Source organism: Macaca mulatta, chromosome 10 (assembly GCF_049350105.2).
Source record: "Macaca mulatta isolate MMU2019108-1 chromosome 10, T2T-MMU8v2.0, whole genome shotgun sequence".
NCBI classification, from domain to species: Eukaryota; Metazoa; Chordata; class Mammalia; order Primates; family Cercopithecidae; genus Macaca; species Macaca mulatta.
The window spans coordinates 23,704,383-23,717,417 of NC_133415.1; the positions used below are offsets into that span (position 1 = coordinate 23,704,383).

The 13,035-nt window shown below is 39.2% G+C and overlaps 1 protein-coding gene across 3 annotated transcripts in view; it reads left to right on the forward strand.

The window, feature by feature from the left end:
* Positions 1–12,636, forward strand: part of PITPNB (phosphatidylinositol transfer protein beta) — a 67,659-nt gene extending 55,023 nt beyond the window's left edge. For 2 of the 3 annotated variants that reach the window (XM_077948702.1, NM_001266329.1), the window contains 4 exon segments: positions 4,094–4,204; positions 5,841–5,963; positions 9,363–9,448; positions 10,660–12,636. In XM_077948702.1, the coding sequence (XP_077804828.1) occupies positions 4,094–4,204; positions 5,841–5,963; positions 9,363–9,410 (282 nt within the window). In that variant the 3' untranslated portion in view covers positions 9,411–9,448; positions 10,660–12,636. 3 annotated transcript variants of the gene reach the window in all.
* Positions 12,637–13,035: the final 399 nt, after the last annotated feature.

Genomic DNA, 13,035 nt, shown 5'->3' on the forward strand with positions numbered 1-13,035 from the left:
TTTAGGTTATTGTATGACATTCGGACATTTTCACTATTTTCTGTGTCATCATAAGTATGGAGACTTTCAAAGCTATGTTCTTAATCAGTACTTTTAAAAACCGTAGCTCACATTTAACAGATGACTCCCGCAAATCATTTTGAGAATTGTATGAGAACTTTTAGATATCTTGTATACATTAATAATAATGATTGAAAAAAATGTGTGTAGCTTGTGTGCTCTCAACTTTCTTCTGGTAATATTTATGTTTTTAGGCAACAAGCTGTTGTTTTTTAGTTGGGTGCGTATTCTTCTCTGAAGGGTTTTTAAAAAAATAATTACTTGTAAATTGGATGGAAAGCAAAAATCAGATTGGGACTGAATATACATTTTAGATTTGAAAAGATAGCTTAGGGAACTGGTTCCTTTTTGTCCCATGGCTTATAGTTTCTAAAATGAATTTTATAGATCAGTGTTACTTTATGAATTACCAGTATTAATTGATTTGCGCAGCTTGCCAGAGTCACTAGAAAGAATGTGAGAAATAAACTTGGTTAATTGTTGAAGTCATATATGTGTACTCTGTTCTTGGAGCTCAAGTTTAGTGTAGGCATATGTATATTACAGTTAGCTTACTCCTTTAATTAGAACCATGCTTCATCCCACTGTTTTTATAAAATTGCTGGAGAATTCTGAAGCGTCAGTGTTCTAGGTACACCCAAGATTTTTCATTTAGTACAAGGTGTCCAATGATTTGAAGTTGTAGAAGAAAGCTTTCAGCAGCTCATAATTAATAGGACCTTCTAATGTTCCATCTGGAAAGTATCTTAGAGTTCATCAGTGGTTTGGTGGGGTACTCAGTCATAGAGGAAATTCACTGTGGGTGGGTGGCAGGCTGGGGAATATTTTCTGAAGCCCAGGCATATTGTAGAATAAAACACAAAATTACAGGAAGTTTTAGGACAAGCCATTGGATGTCAAAGATGTGTAATGTTTACCACGTACAGCCCTAGACCAATCCTGGCCCTCAAGAACCTTAGTTCACTCACCCCTGCTTTTAGTTTTTCCTCAGTGGAGAATGAAAAGCTCTGATAGAGTCTAGTTTTCCTGTTACAGATGGAGAAACGAGGCCCAGAGAGAGGTTAATGATCCTGCCCTGTGTTAAACAGGAAGTTACCTTGCAACCCAAGTCCCCTTACTCCTAGTCTAGTGCTACTGTTTGGCAGCTGTATCTCACAATTAAGTGCCATATTCTGCATAACCCAAATTGTATTGCATATGAGGATTTTCAGTGACATTCATTGGATTAGAAAGTACTTCAGCATTGGCTCGTTGTTTATTGATCAAATGATCTGTGGAAGACCAACTTTGTTGTCATTTCAATAAAGCTGGGCACTTAGAAGCTGGCTGTGTCTTATGGAAGGCTTGTTGACGCTTCTTCATCCAGGAGCCCAGCTTAAGTGCCAGGGGCCTGCAGAGCAAAGGGAGGAGTATGTAAATATTTGATTTTAGCCCAAGCCAGCATCCACAACAGGAGGGTGTTTCCTGGGAGAGAATACTGACACCAAGGGCAGCATTATTTACATAATTATCCTCTTCTCTACCAGCTACATTTATGTCCCCTGACAGCACGTAGCACAGAGTAAAGGGTAAATGGTGCCACGTAATACTTGCTGAATTATATTATATTACTAAAGTATACACATACATCCTGAATTTTCACATTGGTACTCTGTTTTACGGGGGAAAAGTCATGGAAAAGTAGAGCTAAGCTAGCCAAGATATTTTGTTAACAGAGCTCACCTGCAAGAGGACAGTTTGCTATAATATTTTTATTTAATTGCTTACTGGTGCTACCTCATTGATTTAAGCCATGTATCAGGTTATTCTTCAGAAGATGAAATGTTACTACAGAACAAATGTCTTGAGAAAAGTTGATCAATCATGAAGGACTCTATAGAACATTCAGTCGCTTAGTAATACCAGTATAGAATTTTTTATATAGCATATCCCTAGAATTAACTTAAAACTGCGCCATGGTATATAATTTGGGGGAAAAAAATGTGGTCTGGTGCTTCAATCACATAAAGGAAAAATAATCTTGAGGTTTAGAATAAGACCTAGAAATTAATCATTTTTTGAATGTATGTGGCCGATTTGAGAAAGAATCTTTGCTCACACGCAGCTTTTTGAAAGTGGGATGAGTTGAAGCTGGTAAGTTGAAGCTGACAAGCAATGGTGGTGGCACCCAGTGGGACTGATCCAGTGATGTCTGGGCACCACCGTGTGAAGACAAGGACAGCAGTGAAGAGGGAAGAGCCCATGGGAGAGGCTACTTTGGCCTTTGACTCAGTAATTTAGTTTTTATAAAAGGGGTCCCCGTCGTGTTGCACTGACTTTCTTCTCTTAGGAGGCAACTTGGTTAAAACTGTCTTGCAGATTCAAAAGTGGTCAATACAGCACTTATTAAAGAACAATGGAAAGAGAGAACTAACATGTATTAAGCCCTTCAGTCTCACCTACTAAGCATGGAACATAAACTGCCTTGCTCAGTCCCCACAACCGCACAACAGTCCTAAGATGATGTCGCCTTTTTTTTTTTTTAAATCATCTTGTAAGCACACCAACACTGGGGCTTCAGGTTTACAGAAAGGCTCTTTTCCCCAGACCGTACTTGTGGTCTGCCTCTGCTCTCTGTGGTGCTTTGTTATGTGCCTTCTGCAGTAGACTGAGCCCTGAGGGCTCACTGCTCTGCACCTATTCCAGGCTTTTCTGGGTCAGCTCAGGAGTATTTTGGTCTTCTGCACACATCACCTTGGAAGTGGACCTGTGTATTTAAGTCACTGATGTATGCTGCAAGCTCCTGGTCCACCCCCACTCACTCACTCCTGAAAATAAACATGCTAGTATATTGAACTCACTAAGTAAGGCAAAGCCTCAGTAAGACTCACAGAAATCATCAATAATAACATGGGTTGCAGTGCCCCCACCTCTCATCCCAGTTTATTTATTTCTTTATTTTTATTATTATTTTTTGAGACAGAGTCTTGCTCTGTCGCCCAGGCTGGAGGGCAATGATGTGACCTCAGCTCACTGCAACCTCTTCCTCCTGGGTTCAAGCGATTCTCCTGTCTCTGCCTCTCTAGTAGCTGGGATTACAGGCTCCCACCACCACGCCCAGCAAATTTTTGTATTTTTTAGTAGAGATGGGGTTTCACCATGTTGGCCAGGCTGGTCTCGAACTCCTGACCTCAAGTGATCTGCCCACCTTTGCCTCCCAAAGTGCTGGGATTACAGGTGTGAGCCACTGTGCCCGGCCTATTTAATTTTTTTTAGAAATAAGATCTTGCTATCCTACCCAGGCTGGTCTCCAACTCCTGGCCTCAGGTGATCCTCCCACCTCGGCCTCCCAAAGCTCTGAGATTATAGGCATGAACCACTGTGCCCCGCCTCTCTTGGCTCTTTAAAAAAATAGTTTATTTTCCCTTGTTTACCAGAACAAGTCTTGATTTGATTCCTGACTACACCATTTAAACTGTGAGGTATAGTCATTTGTGGAAATTGAAGTCTGTATGTATAGGATTTACCTCCAAATATTTGGTAATTACAGATCATTTTTGCTGTTGCATCACTTTTCGTATCTCCCTTCTATTGAAAATACCTCAGTTAATAAACAGTACAGGTCCACTTGCGAATATCTGAAGATAACAGGAGAAAGCTGAATTTCCTTGTCATTTTTTATTGTGCCTCACCACATCAAGGGAGTGTGGTGATGGTGTTATGAGAACCCTTACGTATTAAAGGCTCACTATTGATTTGATGTGAATAGAATTTGGTATTTAATATGAAATCTGAATAGTGTAATTTGAGGCAGAGCAACATACCTATTAAACTTTAGAGCTAGGAAGTAACTTGGTCTGTGGAAGGAGGGTTTACAGCAGGGGAATACTGCGGCTTTTGCTAAAATGATTTCAAATTTTCAAATATCTGAATTAAACACATGAGATTGTAATTTTCTTCATGTATGTCTGTGATGTCGTTACACAACAGTCAATTTTAATGAAAACATAAATATTTAAGTCACAATTTCTCCTTTTCAATTTTTCTCATCTAGAAGGAGCTGGCAAACAGCCCTGACTGTCCCCAGATGTGTGCCTATAAGCTGGTGACCATCAAATTCAAGTGGTGGGGACTGCAAAGCAAAGTAGAAAACTTCATTCAGAAGGTAAAAATCTGCTGAAAACGTGGTGACTTAGATTTAGGGTAAGATCGGAGCTAGCTATTATTAATGGGATATCTTCTCTATTGTTACTTTTTTTCCCTCCTTTATGATATGAAAATTATTGTCCCTACATAATTCATTTCAGCCCTTCTTTATACCTTGAAGCAGCAAAGACAGATGGCAGCAGAGGTTTTAAGGGACTTTCTTTGGGGACAAGCACAACAGCTTTTCATTCAAAGTGCTTACCTTATGATTTGCCCAGGACTTCTGTAGAGAACCCTTTTCCCCCACACAGCACGTCCCCAAGAGGACCTGGTGTTCTGATCCTGGCTGGAGGGAGAGAGCGAGCCCAGCTTGCTGAAGGGCTCCTCTGCCCCAGCTCAGCTGGACCCTTCCCCCTACCCTCCATATCTCTCAGAATATATATGTGTGCCTCGTGCTGTCACAGGGGCGGGATGTCTTCTTTAGAGGTCCTTAGTGAAAACAGGCACACTCTGAACTAAGGCACACAATCTGATGATCCAAATTCTACTTGTTTCTCTTTTATGTCTTCTTTATTAAAGTGAAAGTAACATGGGCAGTTAGATCTAGGAGGAGGGGAGAATTGGAATTTTATAAATGCACACGGTTGTTACTACCTAGGAATGTTGAAACGTTTCCTTGGTATTTACTTTTCCTGTAGGGTGAATATTGATTCTGTTATTATTATAAAGAAACCCTCATTATATCTCAGATCTCCACAATTAGTAGTGTCTGTTTCATAATAACTTTTCTATTTTTAAACTATAGCTGCTGTAATACTTTATAAGACAAGGATCTCAAAGTGCTGGAAACTTTGATTATTCATGGGCCTGCTTGCAGTTGGCCCACAGTAGGCATTCTGTAAATATTGGTATTCTTCCTTCCTCTTGGATCATAATCATAGATTAACAGTCCAGTTCTGAAAAAATGGAAGTCACACATGTAATTGATAAAATCCTTTCTATTCATGGAAAAATATTTTTAAGTTGAAGATTGTCCAGAAATACTTACTGTTCCATGCAGTTTTCTCTCTTTTTGGGAAAGTTGAATAAAACTTAAATAATCCTGCAATTGAAACCACATTATATACATGGTTTTTAAATATATTTATAATAGTGGCAGCAACGTGTTGTGTAGAAAATTAGAGTTTGTAATGCTTCTTAATTTAATAAAAGAACCCAGGACTCTTTTCTTTCAATGCATTATTGTATTCCACTTCATAGTGCATGTTAAGAATGACAATATATAGTTTTATAGCAGAAGAAATCTAGTTGACCTTTGCTCATTGACATTTAAAAAAAGGTAAAAATAAATCAGGCCCAGCAGGAATGTGTTGGATTAGGTCATACACACCACATTTTTTAAATTTCTACTAGATCATGACACCTTTGCCTGGGAGATTGTTTTCCATTTCACAGGGAAAGGTTGTTTTTTTTTTTTTTTAATTTTGCTGTACACAATGATAATAAAATGGAATTATGATTTCCACAAATCTACAGAGTAGTCTTTTTGAACCAAATGTGTAAATTTCATGGGTTAATTGGAACATGTAAAGTTAATGTGTCATTAATCTTAAGTTTTTGTCATCTTATGCTACTTTTTTTCTTTGCTTTAAAAGCAAGAAAAACGGATATTTACAAACTTCCATCGCCAGCTGTTTTGTTGGATTGACAAGTGGATCGATCTCACAATGGAAGACATTAGGAGAATGGAAGACGAGACTCAGAAAGAACTAGAAACAGTAAGACTGGCTGTTCTATGGCAATTCTCTAATTTTCCCTTTTCTAAAACTGTATACATGCTTGTAAATACAGAGCTAGAATTAGGAAGAGTGTTATTAAAAGCCATTCTGTATTCTACTTATTCTCATCAAAATGGAGTTTCTTAGACACTGCTATTCCTTCACATATTCTGATCTGTCTTTTGTTGAGCAGATTGCGTGAAGGTAGACTAGAGTTTTCTCAGTCTAGAGTTTGTTACCTGTTAAATATCTAATGCTTCTGTATTCTTTCTTACACACAAACTCTAGTTCTCTATGTTGGTTCCTGGTTCACAGTCCTTTTAGACACTTTACCAGACTAAGTTGCTTTTGGCTCAGTTTGTATCACAGCAAGTTTACAAATGTTAACACGATAAGTCCTAGTTCGCTTTTTTTGTAGAAAAGGTAAGGCTAGTGGTGTTGTTACTAATTCTGGAAATGCCTCCTCTGCTTCTCCCAACTAGCAGTGAATCTTTATTTCTTCCTAAGCTTTAGGCAGATTCAGGTGATCCTTGGGCAAGAGGTCAGCATGCCACAGTTCAGTGTTACAGCCCATCCCAGCTGCTCACCACCACTAGTGGGCAGGGCCGGCAGCCAGTGGGCGTCTCCTCTCTCGTCGGGATGGATGCTTCCCTGGCTTCCTCTTGCATGTGTCTTGTTTTGTTTTTGCCCTGGGCCATGTTTGTCTTCAGTTGGCAGTAAGACCCCACGGGTGAAACGAACCCAAGGAATGTCCAGGGCCTGCTAGTGGTTTCCATGTGGTCATCTCAAGTCCTGCCAACAGGCCCAGTTTTGGAAGCCCTGCAGGTGTGAGCATTTGACAAACGCCTGTGTGTGAGGCAGAAACTCCATTTAATCACAGGAGAATGGCAGCAAATCAGATTCTTTGGCACAAAAGGAAACCTATTTTTCTGGCACATAGCATCGTAAAGAATCTGTTTAAAGTTGCTTACTTTTGGTGATTACAGCAGATCTGCTTCTAATTAGTTTTATATAAACCTGAGAGGACTAAGACATATTTTCTTTATAAGGCAATAAAATATTTTAACCTTATCTTATACATAAAGTAAACTATAGGCAGACTCCAACTTATGAATGGATTTTGTTCCAAAAAATTTTGATTGTTTGAAATTTGGAACATATTTTATAAATTAGGGTTTGGTTTCTAGACTAGCCAGCAGAAGCCTCTTTGACTCCAATTTCTCATACTAATATTAGGGCTCTGAGTTCTGGATATAGGGAATAGGGTGATGAAATGGCAAGAGCGGAAGATACCCCCCTCACTTCCTTATTTTTATTCTAGCCACAGGCAAAACATTTAAATAGGCAACAGCAGGTCATGGGCACTTCCTACCTTTCTTTCCAGACCTCTCTCCCACTTCTGTGTTCCCTTTTTCAAGAGTCAGGTGCCTTTCTCTGACTCTATAACAAGCACCCCCCTGGCCCTCGATACCCTATCCAGTTTTAGTCCATTTGCCTTGTCTGGTTTCACTCCCTCCAAGTGCCCAAGTCTCCAGGAATACCTGCCAGCTCTGCCTTCAGCCCTTCCAAGCTGCTGGTGGGTGTCCACTGAACATGAAACAGAAGCAGCAAGAGACAGCCATCCACACTAAGCTCATGATGTAGCACTGGCATTTTCAACAAGGATTTACCAACAGCTCAAACCCTTGGGAGAGAGCCCTTCTCTCAGTTTTTAATTTTTATACTGAAGAACTGTGTGTCACATAGGGAAGAGTAGTTACCATTGACCAGGTGATAAATATAGCCCTATCTGGTTTGGACTCTGACCCCTACCTATCTCTGGACCCCTTGGACAGAACTTGACTGAGATTTCTTCCCCCAGGGAAGTGCTCTTGCTTCCCTAACAAGTTCTCAGCCGCACGATACCTGAACACAGAATGGTCCCAGCATCAACACGCTGTGACCCTCCGCTGTGGAGCTGGTGACTCTTGCTCTCAACTATGGCAGTGGGCCTGCAGGTGCAGCTGCTGCTCCATGCAAATCAGTTATTTGTGAGCTGGAAATTGCACTCCTGAAGAAGGTGTAAGATAGAGAAGTAAAAGGCCAATTCCTTAGACAGTGTCATCATTCTTATACCCACATTGCTGAAACTGATTAACCCCCTCATAAAGCTAGTAGAAAATCTATCATTGCTTCACAGTGAGGGTACATAGCAATTGCTTTGTCAACTACCTCAAAAACATTTTAAGACAAATTTCACCATTAAGTGCTGCATCTTAACGTTGAATCCCATTTAAGTTATTTTGCTGTAGGTCATTGGGGAGTGCTTGATTCCACATCACAGAATCAAGATGCTGCTGCTTTGAGTCCTAACAGTGGCTTTGTGAAAGCATCCTCAGAATCTGGGCAGCATCAAGCCTGCAGGCCAAGAATGCCTACCCGGAAAGCACCTGCCTCTTGAAGAGGCATCCCATTTTAGAGTCCTCTTTACCATGCTTTTTCCTTGAGGTCCTGACCCCTGACACCTGATGATAGATTTTAATGACGTTATAATGCTCTTAATTCGCAAATATTTTAAGAATTGGATTTCTTTCAAATGGGTTTTTGCCCTGGAGAGAATTAGTATCTTGAGAGGTTAGGCACACGAGGAATGCCCCTGCCTATGATCTGCAGGGAACTGCCCTGGGGTTGAGGCTCAGCGGCTGAAGGAGGACTTTAGGTTAACGTTTTACCTGTTTGTTCTTAACTGGCACTTCTGGTACAGGGGTCGGGGTGAGGATGTGTTGAGTTTTAATGCATTTATTGCATTTGTTTGTTTTCTGTTCATTTGGTTTTTTGTTTTCTCATTGAGTTGTGTCGCTTGTCTGGAGGCTATTGTTATGAATGCCTGTCCTTTCTAATACATCTGTGTGCCCTTCATGGTTTGCCATACATTGTTTCTGTGCTTGCCTTTTCTTCCTTTCATTCTCCCTCCTTTCAGTAAACTTCCTTTAAAGGACTCCGCTGAGAGACCCTGTTCTCAGAAGCAGCAGAGAGGTGTGGCCCACACCCTCATGGCTTCCTTGTCTGGCCTAGGGACTATACAAATGTGGACCAGACCTTTGGGACGTTTTCTCACATATTGGCAAACAATTTATTTACCCATTGGCTGTTTTTCATAATTTTTTATCAGTCTGCAGGCTTTTGTTTTTTACATTTAAGGATAGATAAACCTTTTTTTGTGCTAAGAAAAGCCTTTTGCAAGAATATCTTTAAGCCAAGGTTATTTGAGGGGCCTCAGAACTTCATTCTTAACGTGGATATGGTTATAAACAGTCAGCCATCACTTCATAATTTCTTCTAGATCTTTTTTCTCCCCTTGCTTACTAACCCCTATTTAGAGTCTGATTTCAGCAGCTCACAATTTTATTTTACGTTTAGATGCGTAAGAGGGGTTCCGTTCGAGGCACGTCGGCTGCTGATGTCTAGATGAGTCCCCTGTAGGGTCAGAGACAATATCAAACTGTGTAAGTGAAGACCTGGGTAAAAAGATGTTTCAAAACCTGTACCTTTTGGTGATGGGCAGTTAACTTGCTGAGCAGAAGCTCTAAGTGTTAAATGTGGTTTTATTTTTAGAATTTAAAAGATAAATATTTTAGAAATTAATAGTGAACACTTATTATATAGTCTTTAAAAATTTTACCTGTGGACCAGGTTGAATTTAGTAATCCTGGGTTAGTTTTTAGTGTTATGGGTTAGAACCCAGCTGCCAGGTGCTCTTACTCATCATGTAGCACATTGTCCTAGAAGCTAGCTGATTTTTCGATACTGAGTTAATTGACCTGGTTCTTTGTAGAACCATTTGTGGTTAGTAAGGAAATATGTAAAATCACTTGAGATCAAATAAAGATTCTCTATCCCATACCATACGAGCCAACCTCAATAATTTGTTTTGGCTGTAATATTTTCTGTGCACCAGAAAGTCTTCCTTGGTATTTCATCTTCAGTTATTACAGTTAGCTGTACTCTGCGTAAATGCACTTTAGTTTTAATTTATGGTGTAAAACATTTCTGTGGTCTTATTTCTTTAAAACATTATATGCCCATATAACAAATTTTCCCAGAGATGCAAAAAAACAGGAAATCAAAATCTCCCTCACAAATTGAAACCAGTGTGAGTAAACAAAAATCGACAGTGTGCTGTATCATTTGTTTATATTGAACTATGATGTTTATTAGAAAAAGAACGAGATGTAACACTCTCCTCCCTCCACTGTGGTTCTTTGCTGCCCCACATGAGCTACCTGCTCTTTTAATTTTTGAGCATTGGGATAAATGAAGTGTTCCATTGTGAGAAAAGCTAGTTGTGCCAAATAAGAATGAAGTAACTCTTCCAAGATTCCCCCAAAACACTTTTAAATTCCATGTTCATTAAAAAAATAATAATAATAAGTTATTGTTACTTTTGTTAAACTCTCCTAAGTTTTTGTGATTTATTTCTGCCTCGACTTTATTTTCCCCTCTGATGAGAATATATTGTGGCATTAGTAGTAAGACCAAACTCTTTTTAAACAGATGAAAATTGTAAGATGCAGTAGTTGGGGTACATTTTCTGCCAAAAGTTTTGACACATTGAGAATTTTTTTTTTTTTTTGGAAAGTGTGTTTGACAAGCTGCTGTCTAACATTTTCTGTCTCTATTTTAACACATTTTGCACTGTCTTTCACTTTTCTTACAGTTACGTAATCAAGGTCAAGTGAGGGGAACAAGCGCAGCCAGTGATGAGTGAAGAAGAATCTGACCAGTATCTTGCAGTGTTGACGTTTCCCAGATGTGTGCTTGTGATGATACACACACAAGCACAGGTTCTCCACCACGTGTGTATATATGTATGTGTGCATATGTCTGTAGCTGTATATAAAGCGCATGTAGAGCTACAGATCCAAATACACACATTTGTGTATATATGTACATACAGACATACTGAAGGGATTAGTACAATTTCTCCAAAGTACTGTACCTATCTTCAGCAAGAATGCAAAAGAAAATATTTTCAATATATATACCTGGAACAGATTTTAATAATTATCAGAGTAATACCATTAATGGACAAATTGACTGCAATGTAATACTAGCTGGTATGTTTCATAAATGTCAAGTTGTGGACCAACATATATAGCCTTTTATTATTTTTCTCTTCTTTTAAGTCAGTTTCTTATAAATTTTTATTTTAGTCCCATAAGCAGTAGACTCCCACAGAAAATTTCTTCAAAATTTTTTGGTATTCCAGGGAATCTGGGGTGTAAACTCTGAATATATTTATAACTATTTATTTCTGGATGGTCATTATCTTGTAGCCAAATTTGACAATATAAGGTAAGGAGCAAAGTTACAGGCCAGTTTTTACTTGTTTGCCCTGAGGGAAAAATCCTTAGAAAAAAATTCTGGTTTTTATTGGATTTTTATATTTTAAATTTCAAATATTTTTCTACATCAAACCTAGCAAAAATGGAGATGACGGTTTCTGATTTATAATAAACACTAGACAATTTTCATCCTCCTGTTAGGCAAACACATTGATGGAGAAATTAGTCTTAATAGGATTGTAGGCTGTGTAGAAAAGCTAAAAGTATAGCACTTCACGGAGTCTTGTTTTGAAGATGACAGTCTGTAACTACAGCTTGGAAACTATGCAAATGGTCTAGATTCCTCAGAGCTCACATGATAGGATATAGTTAGTGATGACATTTTGCTCTTCTTGTGGAAACACACACTTCAAGGGGGAGATGGTGACTTTGAGATAGGAACAGTTTAAGATGCAGTGTGAGTCTGGCCTGTGCGGTGAGGAGGCCCCGCCAGGAGGCTGGGGGACCTCCGACTGTGGGATGTGCTCTCAAGTAGGATGTCATCAGAACAGATCCTGAATAGGCATCATGAGAATGCTGGTCAGAACGGGCTGCCACTTTTTTTTTTTTTTTTTAAAGGAAGGAACAATAGCTAGGTTAGATTTTTATCAGCTTTCTCTGTCTGAATCCAGTTTTTCCCCTGTCAGTCCTGGAAGCTTGAATAGAATTATATTGTTGAAGCCTTCAGGTCACAAACTGTCTTTTTTAACCTCCTGTCCCTCCTAAAACACGCCAACCCCTGCAGTCAAATCACATTAGTAATCTGATTTGCTGACAGTCCTGTCCTGCCTGCTCCTTGTTTTCCCACATGTCCTGCATCCCTCCCCCACTGGAGTGATTTCAGTGAATCAGACAAGGAAGGATGTTTAGGATCACTACTGCATTGCAATACCCTGTTATCCTCAGCAACAAAACCCACATTTCATACGTCCTTTGTGTACTCAGGATAAAGACCGATGTTTACTCTCTGGGCACTGTTGTAAGATAGGTTTTGTCAGAGCATAATCATTGTCTGCAAAGTGTTTGGTGCGAGGAAGATTATTGCTAATTTTGTGAAATAAAGAGTCTAGCCCTCTCCTTTTAATGAACTTAACTCTCGCTGGCATCTGTAGTATCATTGGGAGCTTAGGCACACATGGAAATGAGAGCCCGGCGCATGGATTTTAATGTTTTTCTAACAACTGTGGAGATTTGAGGGAATGTGTGGTGAATGTAAAATACCTAGTTTACTTGGCAGTCTCTTGTGTAAATTACAGTAAAACAAAGTAAATGAAATTTAAACAAAAAATAAATTTGATCACAAAATGCCACTTGTGTGCTTGAGTGGTTGTTTCCCTGAGCCACTGGTTCGGAACACCTCAGACCACTACTCTGTTTTTCGAGAACTCTGTCATTGGCAGCACTGCCGCTCTGGGAAAATTGTTTTGTTTTAATTGCAAATTCTTATTCTTGAAATGTACCTGTGCCACACTAAGTGGTTACGTTTGGTTTCTTAAGTAATTTTCTGTTTTTAAAAGCTAAGCAGTAAACTAAAGGATTACATGTTATTAGTCTCAGCAGTTTTCAGAAATTATTTTTAAAGGGGAAAACAGGGAAAACCCATCGTATTTTTAAAGCACTTAGTAAGGATTTTGCCATTTGATTCTGATTGTTTGAAGATTAGGTCTTTTTGGTGCGGGGTCACCTTTTACCTCTCCTTTTAGGATTTA